Below are 24,938 nucleotides of genomic sequence, written 5' to 3'. Positions count from 1 at the left end.
GAGATCAGGAAGAATGATGTCAGAGAAAAGACTATGAGATTTATCACTTTAGAGATCAGTTGTTAATCTTGCAAAGAGAAGTTTCAATTGAACCATTAAGATCAGAAATCAGACTTACATACAAGAGGTAAAGAAGTGATTTGGAACAAAAAAGGTTAGTTAAAGAAGAGAACTGTTGGTTCTTTTTAGTAATTTGGCTGTGAAAGGTAGGGAAAATATAAGAAGATATTGCTCTTTTAAGTGTACTTGTTAACTACTTCAAGATAATTTGTGTAGGAATGGAAGAGGTCAGAGCATCTCCACTCACTGTCTCTCCTATTCAATCCTGTACACATAGATACTACCTCTGCACATCCCTCTTCTGTTCTTTTGATTGATGGAAAATAAGACCTAGACTCAAATATTGGGAAGGCAAAGATCCAGCACCCTCCCCCAGAGGTTAAGATGTGAGAACAGGAATTTATGTTTGGGCATACATATCACAATGGTCTTGCTTACCCCAGTGTGCATTTGAAATGGCAGAAGAGAATATACTGTCACTGACCTAGTGTTTATTCAAGGTCAGGATATCCACCTCTTCCTCTAGTTCTTACCTCAGACACAGTTTTATATGTGGGAGGGAGTAGGAGTTTATAGCATTCACACTCCTGATGCCGATAAGATGCCCTTTCATATCCAATCTTTTTTGGGGAATGAAACAGTTACCAAGTGGATCAGGTCTTGGATTAGCAGCATGATACACTGCTAAGGGTTATTCTCATTTTATACTCCCCACATATGCCCAGCTTATTCAGCTCCGAGGTTTAAAAATTTGGACCTGTCTTCCATTCCTCTAGATATTTTTGCCTTCTTGAATTTAGCTTCGGTTTGAGGTACTCAGGGTATTAGAACTACAGCAACTCAAAAGAAGATGAGTGGTTTTGATCTCAGTGAAGGGGCAATGGTGGATAAATCATCCACTTTTGCTGGAAGATCAAAAACAATCTTGGTGATTATGCTTTCTCATCACTCTACTCTTAAAAGATATTTAGCTAGTCCCCAAGCAACTTGTGGCATCTTCTAAATTTCTAGGGAAAAGTTTTATTTGCTCAAGTGCAGTTATTTGATCATGGGCTCAAGTTCAGGAAGCACAAAGCAGTCAAGAGTCATACAGAATTAACTAATTAAAGATGAATAGAATAGTCAAATCTCTTGTGTACAAAAAGTTTACTCAGCTACTTTCTTATATTGCCAGATATATCTCTTAGGAAAATGATCCCTTTCTCCCTCCTAAATTTCTAAAAAACAAAAAACTGACCAAACAGCAGTAACAACAATAGCAAAATAAGACACATGCATTTTTCTTGAGGGACATAAATTATCTTGCTAAAGGGTGTGTGTGTGTGTGTGTGTGTGTGTGTGTGTGTGTATGCGCGCACATGTTCAGGACTTTTGATAGCTCATTGAAAAAAAAACACTGGTATTATTCAATTTAGTGGTTATGCTTACTTCTTCTAATTTGGCTTTCCAAAAACAATATTACAACAGAATTTAAATTACTAATATGTGTGTGTACACCATCAGGCTCAGCTTCATTGCATTTTGATTTTTTTCTGGAACAACCTATTTATAAACTTTTTAAATAAAATATCAGATTATTGAATGTAGCAGAGACAAATGACATTGGATTGAGTGACATATATATGTGTGTGTATATATATATATATATATATATATATATATATATATATATATATTTTATACATATATACACGCAGTCTTCTTGTACATAAGAGATCTAGACTGCATCCAAAGAATTTTTTTATTCTAGATAGCCTGGTGCTTCTAGGCTACATCATTTTACCTTTAGAGGTTGGCAGGAGTAAATTTACATGGCCACTAGATCTTGATAAAGTAATGTAGTATTTAATGGAAAGGGTGTTAGACTTGGAGTCATGAGAAGTCTAAAGTCAAATCTTTCCTCCAACAATTATATACTATATGACAATGAACAAATCACTTAACTTCTCTGGCTCAGTTCCTTACCTGTAAGATGAATAATAATTCTTATAGTATATGTTTTATTTTTAAAAATTTAATATTTAATTTTCCCTAAATTACAGGTAAAATTAATTTTAAGATTTGTTTAAAAAATTTTTTTTGAGTTCCAAATTCTCTCCCTTTTTCCTTTTCTCCCCTTCTTCTTCTCTTCACTGATCCTACTCCTCCCTCATATACACACATTGAGAAAGCAAGCAATTTGGTTATTATATTCATTAGAAAGTTCTGAGGATCAAATGTAATAATGTGTATAAAAGACTTAAAGTATTATACAGGGTATCCATAAAATCTTAATACTTTTTTTTAAGTTTTAAGCTATTAAAGCCTAAAACTTCCCTGCACTAATACTTTTGGGACATCCAAGTTAACATAAGTTATTATTACTACTACTGGCATTACTTGTGTTACCTGTACACTGAGCAAGTCTCTTCGCTTCTTTAGAATTTAGCTTTTTTTTTTCTTTTAAAATAAAGAGTTTAAATCAGATGATCCTAATATTGTTTTTGCTAATTTAAAATCCTATGATCTTAAAGAAACTGAGTTTACACTATTCCTAAGGTAAACACAGAATCATTTCAAGTCCAACTTCCAGCTTTGATTATACAATATTAACAACAATGATAATAGTTGACATTTATGTAACACTTTAAGGTTTGCAGAGCACTTCACAAACATCATCTCATCTAAATCACAGAACCAGGCAAGATGGTTTATCTAACTCAAGAGAAGAAATTCAATCTGCTGAAGTCCTAAGCATGAGAATAAGAATTTAGTTACAAAGGGACTCTCATATCTAACATAAACTCTACACTGTAATCAGATTGATACATTTTCTATTGACTGTATGTGATATTTCATTTCCTTTCTCCATGTCATTGCATGAGTTGTGCTTTATGTCCATAATGTCCTCTCTCCTCATTTCTGCCTCTCAGAACCATTATATTCACGACATCTCATATGTCACCACTTTTTCTGATTTCCCCCTGTTATTAATGCTCATCCTCTAATTTAGTTGGTTTTTCTTAGGCGTTGTTTGGAGTTAGAAGAGGTGACCAAACTCTCCTGTCATCTTTCATAAACATTCAGCAACAAACAGTGCTTTTTTGCCATTTATATTAATTAATAGCAATATTAAAGAACTGAGACAGCTTATATACAAAATATGTGTTTCTCTGTGTATATATATATGTGTATATATATATATATGCATGTATTTGTATATGTATTTATATATGTATACACACACAAAATCACACACATATGTATATGTGGATCCAAACACTGAAGAATATTTAGAGTTACGAGAAATTTAAACATAGATAATGAGGTTAACGGCAATGCTGATGATTCTTTTTGTGTTCCTTATGTGGAGACTTGGGTGCTTTCCAAGTCCTATACTGGCCAGTGACTCAGAGAGGAATCCAGGCCTTGGCTAGCACAATAAAGTGGTCCCAGGATATAGGATAACTGAGGCAAAATGGCTTCCAAGTTTTCCTCATAAAGAGAAAAAAGGTCTACCTCTGATATAGGCTGCTGATGCTTCATCACTTTTTTTATATTTTAAGATCTCATTATTTTAATTGGTAGGGAGGTAAGGTATATTTGTTGCTTCTATTCCTAAATCTATTCTTTGGATCTTTTACTATTATGGTTGGTTGAGGAATTAAAGAAAGAAAAGAAACAGAGAATTTCTGGCTTATTTGGTGACCTTGGTTGAGAGATATCATTTGTATAAGCCTACAGACAAGTGTAACAAATGGAAATTTTATCTATCTATCTATCTATCTATCTATCTATCTATCTATCTTTCTACATATACATACCAGAAATACACATGTATGTATGTGTGTATAACATATTTATATATTTTATATAATTTCTTTATATTTCTTTTTATATATTTTGTATTTGCTTCTCTGTGTTCATACTGTCTAGCAATATCCTTCCCTCAATCCATAGAATATCAGCTTCTTCTTCCTCTTCTTTTTTTTTTTTGCTGAGGTAGTTGAGATTAAGTGACTTGCCCAGGGTCATACAGCTAGGAGGTGTTAAGTGTCTGAGGCCAGATTTGAACTCAGGTCCTCCTGACTTTAGGGCTGGTACTCTAACCATTATGCCACCTAGCTGCCCCTTTTAAATACTAAATACTAAATCTATGCTGAATTGAATTGAGTTTAATTGAAGTGAATTGAATCTGCTTGGCTTAAAGGTGAGATGGCTCCTTCATTCTACTCCTAATTTCCAAGTGTTCTCAAATCAAATAAGATAATGGATATGAGGTGCTTTGGAAATCTTAACACATTAGATAATTGTTAGTAATTATTAATGCTGTTTTTAATAATAATGATAATTATTATTATTAGACAGCCTTTCTAATTTTACATTTAGAAATTTAGATTTCCATATTACAAGGCTTGAGAAAACATGTCCTTTTAAAAATAAGGCCTTCTGTGGAACATGGCACCATAACAGAACATAGGATGACAGATCTAACTTCAGAGATTAGATGTTTTGGAGCAGGGGCCTTTCCAAGCCCCTTAAATCACAACATGTAGGCATGGTAGTCATTTGCTCTTTAGTAACTCCTGCATAACAGGTTGCTATGGATCAGTTTAAAATTCACATTTTTGCTAATACAGTGATAGCCTTGAATTTGCAGATTCCTTAGGTGGATATAAGTGGAGAAAATATGAAATTTTGCTGCAATAATGTTGAAAATGCCTCCAGGGAATGTGAATTTTGATTATCTACAATTAATCTGAGACTTTATCTGAACAAAAGCTCAAAAACTGTTTCAGAAGTGAAAAAAGAGTGGGTGAAGTGATGATGCTAAAGATACCTAAAATACACTTAATGAAAATAGAGAAATTTACTATGTTAAGGCTCAAACTAATTTCATTAGATTTTTTTTTAATGTTTGCTGATTAAGATCCCTTACTCAAGAAAAGACCAGATAGTCCTTATAACAGCTATTAGCTCATGAGGACAGTTTCCAGAAAAATGAATTGATCGCTTTGCATTTTTAGTTTTATCCTTAAAAACTGCCTGTCACATAAATTTAATTAAGAATCTATTTAGCAAAATATATGTGAGGTGATTTTCATACACAAGATGACTATCTCCCTTCAAATTAGTCAATTAGCAAGCATCTTTTTTTTTTTTTTTGAAGGAGGTAGCATTTGAAACTGAATTTTAGAGTAACCTAGTGATTCCAAAGGGAGGAAGAAGGGAGAGGAAGCATCCCAAGCATATAGAATGATTTGTGCAAAAGCTTAAAGAGAGGATGGTATGCCAGGTAAGAGGAATAGCAAGTGAATTGGTTGGACTCTAGTATAAAGGGGAGGAATATGTAGAAAGATAGATTGAAGCAAGACTGCAAGTGCTCTAAATATCTAGCAAAGCTTCCTGAGCAGGGGAATGACATGTTTAATCTGAGGAAGAGAGAAGTTTGCAGATTTGTAAAAGATGAATCAGAGAACTGGATAGAGGAATCTAAAGGGACTGGATGGAGAAAGAGCAGTTAGAAAGCAATTGTAATAGATCAAAGGATTATAAGAGACTATTGTGACTAGGGAGTATTAAGGAGTAGAATTGACAAGATTTATCATCTGATTGGAAATGGTTGAATGTTGGTGAGAGTGAAGAAGAGGGAAATGGTTCTTAGGTTATGAACTTGGATGACTGAGTGGTGCTTTTGACAGGAGTGGGGAAATTAGAAGCAAGCATGAATGGCATAATGAGTTTTGTTCTAGACAACACTGAATTTGAAGCTTCAATAGAACATCAAGATAGGAGATTTAAGCAAGTAGTTGGAGATGAAGGGTTGGAAATCAAGAGAGAGATGAAGACTGGACACACTGATTTTGGAGTCATCTGCATGTTGATTATGTTTGAATTTTTAGGAGATGATATTAATGACAAAAAGTATAGAGAAAAGGAGAAAACCCAGAAAGGGTCATGTATAATCCTGCAAAGGAGACTGAAGTGTTGGTCGGATAAGCAAGAAGAATATCATGACAAAGTAGTGTCATGAAAATCCAGAGAGGAGAGAGTATCTAGTCAGAGGGGATGGTAAAGTAGGTCAAACACTACCCAGAGATCTAGAAGGATAAGGATTGAAAAAAGATTGTTAAATTTAAGAATAAAGGGATCATCTGTAGTCTTGGAGAGGGCAGTTTCATCTGAATGGTTGCATGTGGAAGTCAGATTTCAAGGTATTGAGTGGTGAGAGGGATATGAGAAAATAGTGGCAAAGAGTTTAATTGTGAAAGATAGAGAAGAAGATATATGGGACCAAAGATTTAAGGATAGCTTAATGTAAAGTGCAGGTAAATGGTTTGGAATCAGATTTAGTACTTTGATATTGGGAATGGTGGAAGAATGCCTTAAAAGAATTATTTTTAATTTTCTAATCCAATTCTGTAGCTATATTTTTGCTCTCAAAATAGATAATAGAAAGGAAAAATAGCTTTGAAGCTGACTAAGTACTTTAAGCCTTGTCATTTCATTGTAATTTCATTGATACATGGGAGCACCAAAAAAGGTTATTTATTCCAGACCCATCTCACCATCCAATATAGATGAGTATTGAACCTGTACTTGCAGACCTCTAGGGATCAAGATTCCATAATCTCCCACTCTACCCTGTTCCAGACTTAAATCACTCCTTCTGGGCCTTCAAAAATCATAAACTGAAAACTTTCATTTTCTCTTGGAATCATTCTATTCCGGATTGCTATAACATTCTGCCCCCAAATGGAGGGGATTGACTTTAACCTCTCCTTGAAATGCGGGATTAAGCCCACAATAGATGACAGCATCAGTATTCAGTTCATTGCTTGACTAGTTCATATTTATCTAAATAAACTCAATGAAGTCATTGTTTGCTTTTAGAGAAAAAAAGTATGGTATTAGGTGAAGTAATCATGTGTTTGCTTGAAATAGCACAGTGAAATTCAATATTTTTATTCCTTAGCAGATAACTACTTTGTATAGAAGATAGATAGGAATAATTTCCTATTTTTTGCAAATATTTTAAAGAAGTTTCTTGTGAATCTGATTTTTTTAACCTGAATGAAATTTTTTAATTTTAAAAGGAATATAGTAGGTTTTTATTGAAATAACTTTTTTAGTTAATCCTTTAGTTAATTCTAACAAACCTATTTATAATTTGAGCAATAATTCCTTCATTTATAAATCTATATCTTTTGATACTGGGTTTTCCTAAAATAAGATGATTGTATTTAGTATTTAGTCAAAGACATGGAGATGTGAAGGAATGCTGCTTCCTTCAGTATAAGGAATTACTAGTTCCAAGGACTTCCTTCACCAACTGAGAGCAACATGTCTATGCCAATAAGTCTTGGGGAATTGCTTTCATTATGGAGAAGCTAATGGATTTGTCCAGAATCAAGCACAAAGTTATTAAATATTAGAGGTAGAATTTGAAACTAGGCCTTTATAACTCTGTGCTGAGAAATCTGGCCATTACACCATGCTGTCTTTACTACTTTTGATTTCTTGTTTACTGGAGCTGTGATTTCATTAATGGAGAGAATTCTTAATGAGGATACTGCTTGTGCAGGCTGGTACCTCTTCTGCAACTAAAAATCTTTAAGAGTTTTCTGGTGCAGAGAGGTTAAGTGATTGCCTAGAAGCACCAGTCAATATGTGTTAGAAGCAGGACTGGTCTTCCTGGTTATGAGACCAGCTTTCTCTATACTATGTTATGGTTACTTCCTTAGGTTAGATAATGAAGTTTTATTTTTTTTAAGCAGTTATTTTCCAATAACCTGACTCTCATCAAAAATCTGTTCTTTTACACTCCCCCCAGAAAACCCTAATTACTGAGGGAAAGAGAGTCTCACTGATTTTAATAATTAAGGGGAAAAAAAAAGCCCATATGTTCTAGAAATAAAACAAAATAAAATACGGCAAGCTTAATCAAAACTAGAAAGATAGCAACTCATAATGTTGGATGTAATTGACACTTCAAATAGAATAGTATAGCAGCAAAGTTCCCTAATCCCTGAATAATGAAGTTTGCTATGATAGCCAGACATTAAGATATAAAAATATTAGAAGTCAGAGAAACAGAAACATCCCCATTATTAGATAATAGAGAAAAACTGTTCTAGAAAAATAGTAATCATCAAGTTGCTGTGTATAAAGTAATCAATCAAGGCTTGGATGGATAATAAAACAAATGCCCGAAATACAGTGCTTTCCAATAATTTTATTTTAAAGGTAGGAAAATTTTGCCTTTCTCTAACATCCTCAGATATATATATTAAATATTTTGGAGCTTGTCTCATGCCTAGCAAAAGAAGACATCATATATAAATGAAGTGAAAACCTCTTTGAAGTTTGTTATATACATATATAAATATATAGACATATATGTATATGTATATATGTGTATATTTGTATACACATATGTACATATGCATACACACATATATGCATGTAAGCATATATGTATGTATATATATATATATATCCCTGTTGCAAAATCAGAGATACTCTGCTTGGAAAATCCATCTTCATTCCTAGGCAGGACTACTGCAAATGAAATATGCTTACCTCTTGTGATGGGCTATATAATAAGAACTAAACTCTGCAAATACTAGTCTTCTTATCGTTGACAGATGCACACACTATTATGGACCCTCCTTGGACTCTGGTTGTACATAAGGCAAGAGTTGATGCTGGTCTTGGCACAAAAAGGTGTGGATCTTTTAAAAGAAGGTCATATTTAGGTCAAACCTAGTGTAATTTTCACAAGGAAGGAAAGTAGAGAACAATACCATTGGGAAGTCTGAAAAATAAGTGGTGAGGATGCTTACATTCTGTGGCAAGTAGCTCTAAAAACCAAATGGCGAAGCAATTGTGGTTTGGAATAAGTTCAGTTAAATGGCAATTAAGAAAAAGAAATGGGAAGGTTTGGAAAAGATAAATTTGGTGCTGGGGAATGGCAGGACATGGAAATGTATGTGTTATACTTTTCAGAGGACTTCATATCATTATCTCCCTTGATCTTCATAACAACCTTGTGAGAGAATTTAGGCAGATGCTGTTATTGCTGTTTTATTCATCTAAAGGATTTAATTGATTTAATCACAGACAGTGGGTAGGTTAAGTTAGAACATGGAACTCTTGATTACTTGCTTAGGGTTTTTTCCTCTACTATATGGCCCCACAGACAAAAACAGAAAGAAGAAGAGAAAGGGAGGTGTCTCACCTAAAGACTGCAATATCTATAACGCTAAAGAGGTGAGAGTTGAAGATACACGGAACACCTGAGGGAGGATGAGACATATTCCTAGGCTAAGAACTCAAGGTCAGAGAGAAGATACAGTAGAATGGTAGCCAGCTCTTTGCTGGCTTTGCCTCTGTATGTACATTTCACTTATCCCTGAAATGATAAAGTAGAAATGTCAAGGACTAATCAAAAGTCCCTGAAAGTGACAGAAAATCAAATGGAAAAGAGCCAGATTACAAATTTTGGGGTAAACTAAGGACCTATGCTGCAAGGGAAGCCAAAATCCAGAACCAGAATTACTCAATTCAACATTTAATGATTTATCATTTTAAATTCCACATGCCAAACATATATTGAAGTTTTGTTGTATTTTCTTTCTTTCTTTTTTTTTTCTTTTTAGGTTGAAAGGGTGAATTATTAAATAAAGTGAGTTGTATATTTCCTAGAATTCCTGTCTTTGAAATGGTCCATGTACTGCTTGGGGGTATATGATGCCTATGAAAAGTTGTAAGCACACAGTCATGGGATAGATAATTTTGTTTTGAACTGCTTATTGTTTATGGTTTTTAAAGATTTCATGCAAAAATAATAAAATATCATACAGTTCTGTGTATTTTTTGTATTTATGATGAACTTAGGCAATATCAAAGAAAATGATTATTTCCTCATATAAAATAAAACAGAAAAAGAGAATTGTACATGAGACTAAATTTTATATACAGCTTGCTTTTCTTTTTAAATAGATAATGATAAAACATAATGCTTCAAGATTTGCAAAGCACGTGAGAGATATTCTCTCATTTGATCCTTATAATCTCCTTGCAAGATAGTTGTATTCTTATCCCCATTTTTACAGATGAAGAAACTAAGGCTGGCAAAGAAATCATGTATTTGCTCAGACTCATATAGCTACTAAGTGAGGTAGGCAAATCTTGCAGACAAGAAGTTCATTATTCTATGCATTGCAGTCCTCCCTTCTCCCCCTTAATAACCATCCTATTTGTGTTTTCTTTTGCTCTTTTCTATGCAATAAAACAAATCACTTTAATTCATTGACTTTCTTTTTCTTTCTTTTTTGAGAGTCAACTCTTTTAATATTGCCTTTTACTACCTATTATTGACAGTCAAGCAAAACAAATTCCCATGTTAACCATGTCCAAAATGGTCTCATTTTATACCTTGAGCCCATCATCTGTCAGGGAGTGTGAAGCATATTTCATAACTATTCATCTGGAATGGTAGTTACTCATTGCATTGATCAGTCTTTCAAAGTCCTTTTTTTAAAAAAAAAACAACATTGTTATTATTGTGTAGTATCTGGACTAGCTCTCTGGAGGATCTTGGGACCAGCCTGGTCTTAGTGGAGGAGTGCAGGAAACAGGGAAGTCACCAGGAGGATGGTCATGTCTCAATGTCTCATTTCCAGTCTTCTCAGCCTTTAAATACCTCATTATGATTACATCATTACAGCACACTAAGTGTGTTCGAACTAGAGAACCATTATCTCATCAATCACACTGAGTATGTGCTAACTATAAGCATCCTGCTATGTAAAATACCTCTTGCTGTAAGAATCCCTTGCTTCAAGTAGAACACAGGTGGTCATGCCCTCCCTGACTTCTCAGGAATGGATGTGGGAACCAAAGGGAAATGGGGAGCCAAACCAGATATTGTCAGCAGATTTCTTCTGGGCTGAAGAGTCTTATACCTTACCCAGAGTATCCCCACTATATGTGGCCCTCTGCATTATTGTATTTTTCTTCTTCTGGGTTTTTTGTACTTTATATTTGTCAGTTGAAAAGGCGTCCCCATAGTTCTTTAAAAATATTCCTTTCATCATTTCTTATGTTAGTATCATATTTCATTATATCCACATATTATAATTTGTTCAGCCATTCCCCATTGATAAGTATCCTCTGTTAGCTTTTAGTTCTTTGCTATAACAAAAGGAGTTACTATTGGAATCTTTACAAACTGCTAACTCATTAGAGTTGATGTTTTGGGCCAGAACCTGAAACAAGGTACTAAGTAGAACTAATTGATACAATGCTTGTGTTCACACCTTTACTCAGTGGAGTTCACAAGTATGGGAGATTCACAAAGTTAATTGTGTAACTTGGTGAATTCACACCTTCCTTGAAGCTCTTAGGGCCAGAGAGCACTATGGGAGAAAACCCAATAATCTCTCTCTCTGGTATATAAGAAGAAAGCAGAGGCCGAGTGAGGAGAATTCAGCCAAATTACATGGAGAGGGAAGCGTCAAGTCAGAAGAAGCCACGAGTTGGAGTTGAGCTAGAGCCAGGAGAGAATTACTTCGTAAGGCAAGAGAGACAGATTCAACTTGGTGCTGGCTGGAGGCTGAAGAAAGCAGAGGCAGAAACAAAGGACAAAGCTGCAAGAGCTCTTAGAACCAAGGAGAGAGAGAGGCCTCTAAGAAAAGTTAACAGGGCTATATTGGAGATTGAGAGCCAGAAGCCCTCTCTCCGAGGCAAGAGATTCATTCCATTTTCCATCGGCTGGGTGGAAGACTGAAGGACAAACCTTTGGATTTGGAGATATTCGGAGGGAGCTCTCAGAACCTAGCAGAGATATAGGCCTCTAACAATCTAGCTATCCGGGCCCAAGGAAAAAGACAAGACTTGGAAGGAGAAATAAACATTTGTATTTTTACCAGCTGGCTGCATTTGGGGTAATTATTGATCTGAACTGATACTAAGGCTGCCTCCAGAAAACCTCCCCGAGAAACCTATCTTCTCCCAGAGAGAACCATCATATTATTTTATTTTAAAAGAAGAAAATCACCACAAGTTACTATAATATCCCAAAAGTCTTAGTGTAGGTTTTTAAGCCTTAATTTAATAGTTTTGAAGCTTAAAACTGCACTAAGAGTTTTGGGACACTTATTATATATCCTCTCCAAGTATACCTTTTTATTTAGATGGTTGAGGGTGAGAAAGAGGAATACTAGTATGAACAAGGTCATTTGCTTAATATTCAGAGAAACAGAGTAGATTCTGGAGGAGGTGGGGTTTCTAGTAGTTATAGAACCAAGGTTACATTGCATTGAATTGTTCAAGTTTTCACAAAATATACAGCTTGGGTTAGCCCTATAAATTTAGTTCCCTCTTTTGACATTTGTTTAGTGTTTGGCCCTGAATAAGGCAATTAACCTCTCTCAATTTGTTTTCCAATATGTAAAATGTGAATAATAACAGGAGCCATACTATCTACTTCATAAGATTATTTTGATGCTTAAATGGCATAATGAATACAAGTGCTTAACAAATGCTCACATCTTATATAAATATCAGATATTATTCTTCTTAACAGAATATCCACCAGATAAATTAGAATAAGTGAGCAATTTATAAGCCAGACTTAGTAGGTGGAGTGTCAGATAAGGAACCAAGAAATTTTGAATTCAAATTCTGCCTCAGACACTTGCTAGTTTTGTGACTGGATAAATTACTCTTTCAGCATTAGTTTCCTCATCTATAAAATGAGTAGTTGGATTTGATGGCCTATAAAGTACCTCTAAGTTCTCTATGATTTTTGAAATCAAAGTGCCCTAAGAAGAGGATTTGGGGGCTTTAACTTCTTACTGTATTAAATGTGTTCTTTTGTTCTTCAAATATCTCTTTGCCAATGGCCTGTCAATAGCAGAAAATATTTCTCTCATGTAATTAGTAAGAGGAAACAAAGATAATTTGGTAATTTTCTTTGATTTCCTAATGACAACACTTTCCTTTATTTCTCTGGGCCTTCTTCAGATTGAAGCTTCTTTCTCATTCTACTTATCTCAGTTCCTAAAGCTGTCTATGTTTCTATTAAACAGGATAATTGATGTTTCAGTCTTTTGGGATCTACAAGATGTCTTAGGTCTGCACTGAAGATCATCAGTCACAGCTTAAGATACTAGAGCAATGGAAAGTTCAGAAGTCAGATTAAAAAAACAACAAAAAACAACAAAACAAAATCTTCCAAACCAACAAAAAAGTCCTTTAATTAATGATGATCATATGGAGACCATGCATTTTCTGGGTATATATGTGTAATCTTTTGTGGAAACAAATAACAAGCTAGATAATTTGAAAATGCATACTATTTAATTTCATTTGATAGGTGTGCAAGGGAGTTCAAATGTTTATAAAATATTGAGTACACCAGTAATGGAGAAATTGGGGAACTGAACAGGAGAAAGGAAAGGGTTGGGTTTGATCAATACACTTTAGGACATAAGCTATATAGTACTGTTCAATTTATAGGAAAATAAATAAAGTAAAGGAGACACTTAAGATCCCAGAGGGCTCTTTTTACCAAACCAATCAGACATTTGGAGTTTTGGTCTTTTAAAAATCAATGTGTATTTCAGAGTAGTTTATCCTGTTCAAGGAGGGAGAAAAGGAGGCAGCTCTAAAGGGAAGAACTGCTATTGATGGTGTAAAACAAATAAATAGAAAAAAAAAAAGATTTAGTGAGGGTGAGACTCTGTGCTTGTCGTCTCTGTTCTTATATGACCCTTTGCTTCCACAATAAGTCCTAGATACAAACTTATTCACATTCTCAGTTGGTTGATAGGAGCCACAGCTTTTTTTTTTTTTTTTAAAGTGAATGGACTTCAGATTATCCCATTAGACTCCCTAATTTTATATATGGGGAAATGGAGACTTGGCGTACATAGCAAAACTAGGATTCAAATTTGGGTCTTCTGACTCCATATCCCATATTCTTTGTGGTTAGGTTTCTATACCATTTAGTTTAGGTGACAATAAGTGAGCAAAAGTGACTCCTTGCTCCCTTATTCCCCCCAAATAAGCATTTTTAGCACTAATAGTGATTATACAATTATTTAGCATAAGAAAAAGGGGAAAGTTACAAAATTAAGGAAACTGTAAGTTTTAAAAATTATTCATATATTTTGTTTTTATAGCCTTCATTTCTCACTTCATTACCCTCCAAAAAAGGATGAAGTGGTATAAGAAATAAAGCAGCATTAGGGGGAAAAGTTCAGGACAGATTGCATATTTTTTCATTCCTATAGTCCTCCACTTCTACAAAAAATGGGAGAAAATATAGTTTCTTATCTTTATTGTCAAACTTATTCCTTATAATTATAGTGTTGTTTCACATTTTTTGTTGTCTCTCATTTATTATTGTATTTATTGTATGTATGTTTTCCTAATTCTTATTTCACTTTGCATCATTTCATGTTTTCTCCTGTTTCTCCAAATCCTTCATAGGTTTTGTTTCTTATTGTAGAGTAAGATTTCATTACATTTATGTATCATAGTATACTTAGTTATTCCTGATCAGTGGAAATCTACTTTCTCTTTCCAATTCTTTGCTACCACAAAACTATTGCTATTGATAATGTTTTATAGATGAGACATTTCTTTTTGCTTTCCATCTGGAGATAAATGTTTTATAGTGGGGCCTTTGAGTCAAAGGCTATGGACATTTCAACTACTTACCCCCTTATAATATAGCTCCAAACTGCTTTCCAGAATGGCCAAACCAATTTACAAGTCAACTTCTAACATTTAATACAGGTTTTGGATACATGTTTTATAGAGAACTTAGTTCTCATTCTTTTCTCAAGTTTCCCTTTATTATGTGGCTACTCTCCTTTCTTTCAAATCTTATCTAAGGATGATTGACACAATACCAAAGTCAAGGTAGATTCTGTTTGGCAAAGCTGGCATCTTTTTCCTTTTTATAAAGGAAATTTTTATTACTGTCAAATTAAAATAAAATGGGGTGTCCCAAAACTTTACATAAGGATCCCTGAGAGCCACTTAATTTCAAAATGTATTGCTATGTTTTATTTTATTTAATTTGGTGAACATTTCCAAATTCCATTTTAATCTGGTTCAGTTCTACTTGGGAATGTTTACTTATCTTGTGTTTGATACCTCTATCCTTTGCCAATCACAGTTTTATCTGTGGACATCCCAGAATTGGGGGAGAACCCTCCTTCCAACCACTTTCTATACTCCCTGTGTTCCAGAGTCCTGTACTTAGATAAGAAGAGTTGCAAAATTCAATTGAACTCAGCAAACCTTCATTAAATACTCACTAAAGTGTAAAATATTCCACTTAATGCTAGAATCCAGAAGATCTAAAGGCAAATTCTGTCTCTAGCACTTAATAGTTGGTTGTGTGACTCTTAGTAAATCATCAATTTCTCTAAGCCTTTGTTTCTTCATTAGTAAAAATGGTGATAATATCTATATTTCAGACGTTTGTTTTGCAACAATATATAGAAAGCTCTTTGCAAATATTATTAAATTAAATTAAATCAGTTATTATTATTACCATCTTCATCACCACCATCATCATTATCAGAAAACATCTGCTTTTCTCTGTTTCTACTATTTGGCCAAGGATTCATGAATCCCATAAATTTGACTTCCTGAATCTTTCAGGTAGGACCAAGTTCAAGGTCTAATAAGAGAGAAGTCTGTCTTCAGGTTCAAGTTATGTGAATATGGTGAAATGAGCTTGTTAAGCTTCCCCAAAACAAGATTTGTCACTACATGGAGCTATCAAACCTATGTTCTAAGGGGAGAAGGAGATTCTCTTTGTTCAGTAAAAACAAATATAATGAATATCTCCCCCAAATCTTGGGGAAAATCTGATTCCAATGGCAAAGTAACAGATCAGTAAGTATATATTCAAAATACAAAATCAAAGTGAAAACCTGGAAATATATGATACCTCACTTTGAGTTTGTGAAAGTCTATTTTTTGAAAGTGGGATTTAATGTAATTTACTTGAGGTGAAATTTGAAGAGTGGCAGACTAATGCTGCATCAAAGGAAAAACTTCCTTATAATGGGGATTATCCTAAAGTGGAATGAACTGCTTTAGCAAAATTAAGTTTGGATGATCTCTTCTTGTGATTCTTGTAAAAAGAAAATCTTCCTCATCTGTGGATCAAATTGTCTGTTGCCTGAAATCATTTCTATTTCTAAAAATCGGCATATTGTTCAGATCTTTGGATTACTGAATCCAATTGCACTTGGTGTTCTAGTTGCTCAAAAGCAAGAAAGCTTAAACATTTTTCCCCTGTGTTTTTGTTTTCCTATACTGATCTCTGGTAGTCATTACCTATGATATACATATATGCAAATTTCAGCTGCAAATTCCAGTGGCTTTAGTCTGGGTAGTACTATATCTTGTCTTTTTCCTTATCTGCATATATAATCATCTCCTCTACTACTTATTCTGAGATAATAAACATGTTTTTAAAATATTTTAATAACTACTTTAACATAATTTCTTTCCTCTATAATCCTCTATATTGTATTTGATGTATTTAAATTCTTTATTCTAACAAGAACTCACCAGACTACCAAAAATAATTCATGATATAAAAAAAGGTAGTATTATTTTGGCCCCTTCCTATTAAGAGTTTCTGTGAGTTGGTTAAAGCTATGGTATTTCCCTTCCTTGAATTTTGAGAGTTCCATCTCACTTCCTAGGACGTGCTTTCCTCAACAATGTATGTGTATGTGTATGTATGTATATATAATACCTACTTAAACCAGTAGTCCTTTGTGATTCATTTAGAATTTCTCAGACTTATTTATCTTTGAGGATAATGAAGTCTGGACCACCACTACTGAGTTGCTGGATTGAACTATCATTGATAATAGACATACTCTGGGAATAAAGGCCAATGGGCATCTTTTCCCGCCACAGGTCTTGATATTGTACATAGTTTCATGTAACTTCTTGTGTTTTTTCTCACATAATCCCTAACCTTTTCTTGGAATTTGGATTTCTTTAACAAATATTATTCATATCTTTTATTTTTATATCACTCTCATATCCCTTTCCACCCCCCTCAGCAATCCATTTCTTTTAAAAGGAGCTTAAAAATCAGTTCAGTAAATCTAACCATAACATTGGCAGTCTAACTGTCCAAATACTAACAATCTATATGATGTCCCATACCTGTAATCCCCTCCTTTTAAATAAGTAACAAGTTTTCTAGACTCAAGATTTAATTTTTTAAACTGTTAAAATATAATAAATCCTATCAAATAAATTCAGTAAATCATATTATAAGGACTAAATATGGCACCACAATATAAAAAAAAAACTATAAAAATACTTTCTATATAAAAATGTGTTTTCTGACACGTTATAAAGTGACAATAAAAAATAAAAAATGTGCATAGGACAGCATAATTAAGTAAATTCAAAACACTCAAAGCAAGCGGATTTTACTCTTATCTTGTTATCCTACTAACAATATTTGAATAGTTTTGAGCATCTGAAAGCAAAATAAATTCAGAATATCATTGTCATTACTGGTGTCATCATAAATTATGTGGGTAATTTTGTGTTATGAATTATGCAGTCACTTCCTAAATCTAGCTGTTCCAAAATTTTCATACATAAATGAATGATACTGAGAAAATACTTTTAGGGCCTATAAGACTAATTTGATAGCTAAGCTAATGCAAGAAAAATACTGGAGAAAAGGTTAAAAGCCCTTAGCTATCTAGATGAGTTAGCCTCAAATATTTAAATGTGAACATTGGAAAACACTTGCAGCTGTGGGAGCAGACTTTAGAACACATCCTCTTTAAACTGTTTTGCAAATTGTCTGAATGAGATTTGGCAGGTAGATAAAAGACTCACCAATTCCCATTTGGGGGATTGAAACAGGCTTGTTGCTTCAACAGGGTTTCAAACCAGACTTGCATCTTATAGAACAGACCAAACCCTGCAATCTGTTCCTGGCATTACAAACCCCAGAGTGACCCAGCAAATCGGCTGGGAGGTAAGTATGGCATTAAACTGCATATGAGGCAGCTGTTGTCAAGAATTACTAGCCCCAGAGGAAAATGTTCTCTTGGGGTAAGAATAGCCTAGTAATTGACCTCCAGAATAGCCTACATAGTTGTATTCCACAAGAATACACACAATCTTTGGCTTAGGATAAGAATTACATGCAAATAGATTATATTCTACCTCTTTCCTATATTGACTTCTTAAAACTTTACCTACTGAGTAAAGAAACATTTGGGATATATAGGGACTTGTCAATGATCTATAAAGTCATTTACACAGGCTCAAAATGGTTTTGAAAAGTCATTTCATTGGTAAATAATACCTCCTATTTCTGAGGGTATTCAGAATATAAAAGCCAGGGCACATTCCAGATTTACAATGAAATGAACTATAAAGTACATCAAGAGATGAAATAGAGTAGTAAGCACTAAATCTTAGAGTTTGAAGAGTCCCTATAGATAAAATAATCTAAACTGCATTTAAATTTGTGTAAAGAAGCCAGAATTTTGTTCAAGGTGATGCAGTAAGTTAATGTCAGATGTGGCAGTAGAGGTTAGGTTTCTGAATTGTCAAAACTACAACAGTTCTTTCCAAAACAGAGAATAAAATAAATGTAGATTGCTCCTTGCCCATTGCAGGAGCCAGGTGCAGAGAACAGCTCCACAGGGTTGAGGAGAGAGAGGGCTTTGAGTCCTGAAGAGACAAGTCACCAGGAGAGTCCCCTGGGAGCAGAACTGACCTTTGGCTTGGTAGAAGTAGTGATTACTTTTCTTTCCTTTAGATTGCCCTAAATAGTGCATTCCAGTTTTTCCTTTGCATTTTTTTCTCTCTTCACAAAGCTTTAAGCAGGGGTCCTCAAACTTTTTAAATAGGGGGCCAGTTCACTGTCCATCAGACTGGGCCAGACTATAGTAAAAACTAAAACTTTGTTTTGTGGGCCTTTAAATAAAGAAACTTCATAGCCCTGGGTGAGGGGGATAAAAGTTCTCAGCTGCTGCATCTAGTCCATGGTCCATAGTTTGAGGGCCCCTGCTAGAGGATTTAACCCCTTTACCCTCAGAATTTCTACTGGGCCTTCTCCCTAAATCCTGTTGATTGCTGTTTCACATAGTGCACTGTACCAGGTCAGTTAATGCCAAATATGACTTATTCCCAGGCCATTTACTCAGAAACCACTCTTTATTCTCACCTATTCCACTTCTGGAACTATAACCACATCAATACTGCTTTTGCTGCTAGAAAAGGTATATCTATTTACTCTTCTTTGTAGCTTTTCAAACCACAGTAAGTCACCCTGAACTGCTTCCTTCGTTGTGGGTGTTCTTTCCCTAGTAGAATGTAAGCATTCTGAGGGCAAGAACAATCTTCAATTTTTTATTTATTATTAGCACTTAGCAAATACATATGCACTTAGAAAACACTTATTATTTGTTCATTGATTCATTCGCATATTTGTTCTGAAAAGCAAAGAGACAAACTAGCTCTGTCTCTAATATAAAATAATACATGAATAAAAGAATAAAGTTACTCAAGCAGAAGATAATTTTAGTAAAACAGAGAGAGTGCCATCAGGAAGGTAGATCACTCAATGTGTAGGGATATGACTGTTGATTTACAAATTATGCCTCTTAGACATACTGTTTTCCTAGGAGCTCTTTTCCCAGGATACCTATTAGACTAATCAAGCTCAAGTTTCAGATACCCCATCACCTTTTAAATCTAGATCTGGAGAAATGTATCTCCTTGGGCCTCTTACTTATGGTTTAGGGTCCTGGCAATGAGAGCAGGATAGCAAAATCATCTGTCTTCCATCTGTCTTCCATCTGTCTATTATATTCCTTAGTCTCTGGGGACTAGACTAGCCAGGAGGAATTAGGAAGGACATCACTCGCATTGTGGAATAATCCCCCTGTACCTTGTAATGTGTCAGTGAGAAAGGATTATCATCCCCTAGGCTCATAGATTGATAAAATGCCATTTTCATATAGCTGTTAGAACTGGATGAAGGAAAATAGTGGCAAAGGCAGACAGGCATGAGGAAGATTGGGAGCCTGGAGAAACCACTGCTGTGTGGCCATCAGGACATAATGGGTGTAAAAAGCTTCTTGCTCTTGTCAGCACATCTATAAAAACCAGAACCACTTGGCATCTCTCTAAGTAACAAATGGATATAAGGGCCATTTTTTCCCACCACAGATAAGATAAAAACTGATTGCTAGAGGCAAGTAATCCCCAAGGCTGTGAATTTTTGTGCACTTTGAATTTTGTTGTGAGGCATATATCCTAGACTATAAATGTTCATACATATCTGTGTTCTCATATAGACCTAACCTAAGTAAAATGTAAGTTTCACAGGAGTTATTGGTATCAAAATCTCAAAGACCTGGGAAGAAAATCTAGACTGAATAATAAATGTAGGGAATATATGAAATGGTCCGGAAGAAGCAAAGGATTCAATAAAGGACAAAAATGAGGAAAGGAAAAAAGGAAGAAAAAAGTCTTTTCTGGGCAGAGCCCAAGTTTCAGGCATCCCATCACATTTAAATCTAGATCTGGCTCTGTTTTAAAGGGGATATATATGCCATATGCAAATAAATGAATTTCAAATTCCTAGGCAAGCTGGAACTCTCCAAATGTCCTTTTATGCAAAGGCATCACCCACTCAGAAGGATACAAAGGGGTTCAACTAGCTATACCCTGATTATTTCTAAATGACTAGTTTTTGACTGGATTTTGACTGAAAATAGTGAAAAACGAACACATAGAAACACCTTGTGAAGCTGAGAGAGTAGCACAAACTATATGGCATAATGGATAGGTTCTGAATTTGGAATCAGGAAGACCTTAGTAACTTTGTCGTCCTGGAGAAGTCACTTAAAACTTCTGATTTTCTGTTTCTTCAACTATAAAATTAAGAAATTGTACTTAATGGTCTCCTCCAGCTTTCAAACTATGATCCTATTTATAGTCTCAAAGGACATGTTCAATATATACCTTTCCCCCCTTCCAACTAATGGAGCAATAGACTTAGTTTTCCTCAGTAAGCTTCTGAGCAGGTAAATCTTTAGTTATGGTATAGTAGGGTCAGAATAGAATTGAGAGGTCATTTAGCTCAATCATTTCATGTCAAAGATGAGAAACTTGAGGTCAGGAGAAACAAAATGATTTGCTCAAGGTAACAGAAGCCAAAATTAGAACCAAAATCTCCTGATTACAAGACCAGTGCTCTTAACACTACATCATACCATAGCAAACTCCCTCTGTTAATTAAATTGTTTGTTATTTCCCTAACTATAGTGCCATACTTTCCTCTGCCCCACCATTCATAAAATGTAATAAAAATAGATTTCAAAAGTATGCTCTTTGCATTTGAATATCAAGAACTCTAGGGAGGCCAATACCCCCCCCCCTTTTTTTTTCCTAGCTAGATTTTCCATTAGTATTAAATTTAACCACCTTAGGCTTAATGGCAAGATTTGCTAGAGGGGTAACAGGGATATTTGGCAACCAGACAGGTCACTGACTAGCATATGATGGCTTATGTCATTGGGTCAATGACATTATTTATACCAGTTGTTCTAGAATGAGTGAAAAATATTTCCAGAAAGCAGTGTCACTCCTAAAATCTCTTCAGTGCAATCATTTTATACTGTTCCTTAATCCTATGGAATTAATAATAGATCCTCTATCTTCTTGTAGCATTCCAGGACCCTGCCCCATTTTTAAGGATTAACAGCACAAATTGTGAAGCTTAAGCTTCAGTAAATGGTTCCTGTTTGCATTGTGCTTTCAAAAGTCACCGATTCCTGTTGCTTGTCATCAAAACTGTGCCAAATGCCCAGACCTAACTGTGGCCTATCCATAGGACTGGCCAATTATAGCTCCAGTTTTTTTTTTTTTTCTGTTCTCCCTTCCTAACTTTTGATTTATAAATTCCATGCCTACCCAGGTATTCAGGACCTTGGCTAACTCCTTTAACTTCTATTTTCTGAGATTCTTCCATTTTATCAAATAATATGTACATAATTTAAATCCACCACTGTGTCTCTGTATTTCTCTGTGTGACTGTGTGCTTACGTATCTGTGCATGTCTGTGTATCTGTGCATTTGGTGTGTTTGTCTTTGTGTGTCCATGTCTCTTCCTTCTTTCTTTCTTTCCTTCCTTCCTTTCTTCTGTCGCACTTTCTGTCTCTCCTTCTCCTTTCCCAAAATTCACATTAATCTTTTCTATAAGGAAAAAGAGAAATGTTGAGTATTAGGCCAAGAAGCATTATAAGAATTCGTATTAATAGTTTGCCACGGGGAAATGTGTATGTGTATGTGTATGTGTAGTCCAGTTTTTCTTCTTTTTATAAACCAACCATCAAAAAGAAAAAAAAATCTCATCAACTACTATAAAACATTTTTGGTGACGTTAGCTGGAGTAAATCACCTTCCCAGAAGACAAGTTAAGTTATCTCTCCTGTCATTAGCTTATTAGCCCTGTTTTCCCACTGGAGTATTGTAAGGAAGTCTGACCCTCCCATGGCAGCTTTCTTGAAGTGCTGTCTGACTCAGCTCACAGAACCCAAATGAAATATTAAACAATAACAACAAAAAAATAATATGATGATGACGATGATAATGATTTAATCGAAAAACAAAAGGATGCTGCCCTTATATTGCTTAATAGCATGTTTAAGGATTCTTGTCATTCTTTAAAATGTCAGATTGCTTCACTGTTGTCTTTTTCTTCATTCACTTGCCCAGTCCCTCTGATCTGTAACCTTAACCTGAGTTCCCCAAGCCCACTCCACTGTCTTTTACTCTCTTTCACCATCGCACCCCTCTCCCTCACCCTCCTTTTACTTAATCGCGGAAAGACCACCAGAAGGTCAGCAAAGGGAACATTTTTGAATAAGCATTTATTACAGAAAATTTAAATAAAGGAAAAAAAAATAAAAATTGTGCCACAGATCAAAGTACTTTTGCTGTGTAAACCCGTGCAGTACTCTTTCACATGCTACCTCTTTTGCTCCCCGAACCCCATGGGCCAGCTCCAGGCCAGCGTTGCACACTACAATGGAAATAGGAAAAGCGACAATAGAAGACAATTCACAACATTCACATTCGCGGGTGTTTCGTTTTTTGTTTTTTTCCTTTCTTCCCCTTAATTCCCATCTTCTCCCTTCTTCTCCTCCACTAATCCCATCTCCCACATTAATCTCCTCTCCCTCAAGAAGACAAAATTCCAAACCCACAGTCAAACAAAAAGGGTTGGAAAACGACTTATCAAATTTTTATGATTATTATTTAAGCAAAATATCCCTTAAAACAGTGCGCTACAATCAAAATGTAGTTACTGATTGTCCCTTCCAATGAGAGGGGACTGAATTTGGGAGTGTTTTTTGTTTTTGTTTGTTTGTTTTGCTTAGTTTGCGTGTCGTCGTTGTGAAGTCTGTCGCGTTGTATTTACATAGGTCACATTTTCGGAAGCGCGGCTCCAGGCCAGGCGACCAGTCGGATCGTTGTCAGGGGGACTAGACCATCCCTCCCCGCTTTCTCCCCAAGATCCCGTCCCTACATGCAAGCTGAGATGCGTATCTCTCCCTTTGCCGCGATCTCAGGCGACGGGACATCTCCCAGAAACTAGAAAGTTATTGCCCATTGCTTTCCATCCTCCTCCCCACCCCTTTCTTTCATTACTTTTTGCTGGACTATCCCAGAAGTGCACAGAGGTTGGTGAGGTTTCTTCTTAGGGTGGGAGGCGTTCAAAGAACCGAGCGAGACTAATAGATCGCTTCATCCCTTAAGTAGAAGAGACGGTGACCGAAGCAGCAGCCGAAGAATTATTAGGAGGCGATCACTCCGGTAAGTTTCTTTCGCCAGATCTCAGATGGTTGAGAGGCGCAGTTGGGTTTGGCAAGGTGGGTAGGACGGGGATGGGGGAAACAAGCTGTGGCGAAGGAGTGGAAGGTCAGTAGGGTCCCACCACCACCGCCTCCACCTCCTTGGAGGGTCGCCTATCCTTCACCAGGAAGTTGATCATACCCTCCGACTTGATGAGCAGGTTGCAGCCGAGGAAGAAGATGCCAAAGACAACGGTGAGCGACAGGACGCACATAACCGCTATCTGTACCACTCGCATAATGTACAGACTCCGTTCGTCCTGGCCGCTCTCCCCAAAGCCATCGTCTGTCACCACGGACGCCTGGGTACAGCAACGCAGGACCCGCTCCAGAGAATCACTACTGTTGGCCAAGAAGAGCCCGGCCGCTTCAGTCTGGTTGCCCAGCACTGGATTCATTGCGTGCCTGGGCGCGCCGGGTGGCGCAGGGTCGGAAGGGGTGGAGAGTGGGGTGGAGGGAGAGGAACAGGTGTCCCCGGGGGTGGTGCTGCGACTTGGACACTCCGGAGCTTCCAGGTCTCCTTTCTCTTTTCCTTTTACAAGCCACTACGGTCCCCGGGTTACAGGAGTTTCCAGGAGCCTCTGTGGGATAACGGAGTGCAGCAGCTTCCTTCCACCAGCAGCTTCTGCCAAGGCTCTGCTCTCTCCCCTCCTGCTCGCCCGGGGGCTGTTTTAAGTTGGCTGGGTTGGGAAAGCATTGACCGTGGGAGGTGTTGCCAGCTGAGGGGTGGCTGCTCCGAGGGAAGAGCGACCCCTCCTGGTCCATGCAGTCTCTGCACCAATTTGCATTGAATTCTTAGGAAAGCACCAAGGGAAAGCAGCTTGTCTCTCTTTCACTGTTCGCACTTTCCAACTCTGTAGGCCTGTGTGGGGTCACTCCACACTTTTGGTTTGATGGATGACTGGAACCTTTTTTTTTTTTTTTTTTTTTTTTTGAGAGCTAAAA

At 36.0% G+C, this 24,938-nt stretch overlaps 1 protein-coding gene across 1 annotated transcript; it reads right to left on the bottom strand.

The window, feature by feature from the left end:
• Positions 1-22,992: 22,992 nt before the first annotated feature.
• Positions 22,993-24,663, bottom strand: RPRM (reprimo, TP53 dependent G2 arrest mediator homolog). Its single transcript, XM_051986372.1, has one exon. It carries the CDS (start codon positions 24,389-24,391, stop codon positions 24,062-24,064), a length of 330 nt encoding a protein of 109 aa, XP_051842332.1. The 5' UTR covers positions 24,392-24,663; the 3' UTR covers positions 22,993-24,061.
• Positions 24,664-24,938: the final 275 nt, after the last annotated feature.

Source organism: Antechinus flavipes, chromosome 3 (assembly GCF_016432865.1).
Source record: "Antechinus flavipes isolate AdamAnt ecotype Samford, QLD, Australia chromosome 3, AdamAnt_v2, whole genome shotgun sequence".
In the NCBI taxonomy this organism is placed as follows: domain Eukaryota; kingdom Metazoa; phylum Chordata; class Mammalia; order Dasyuromorphia; family Dasyuridae; genus Antechinus; species Antechinus flavipes.
The sequence above is the reverse complement of the archived record's forward strand: the minus strand, read 5'-3'. Positions and strand labels throughout refer to the sequence as shown.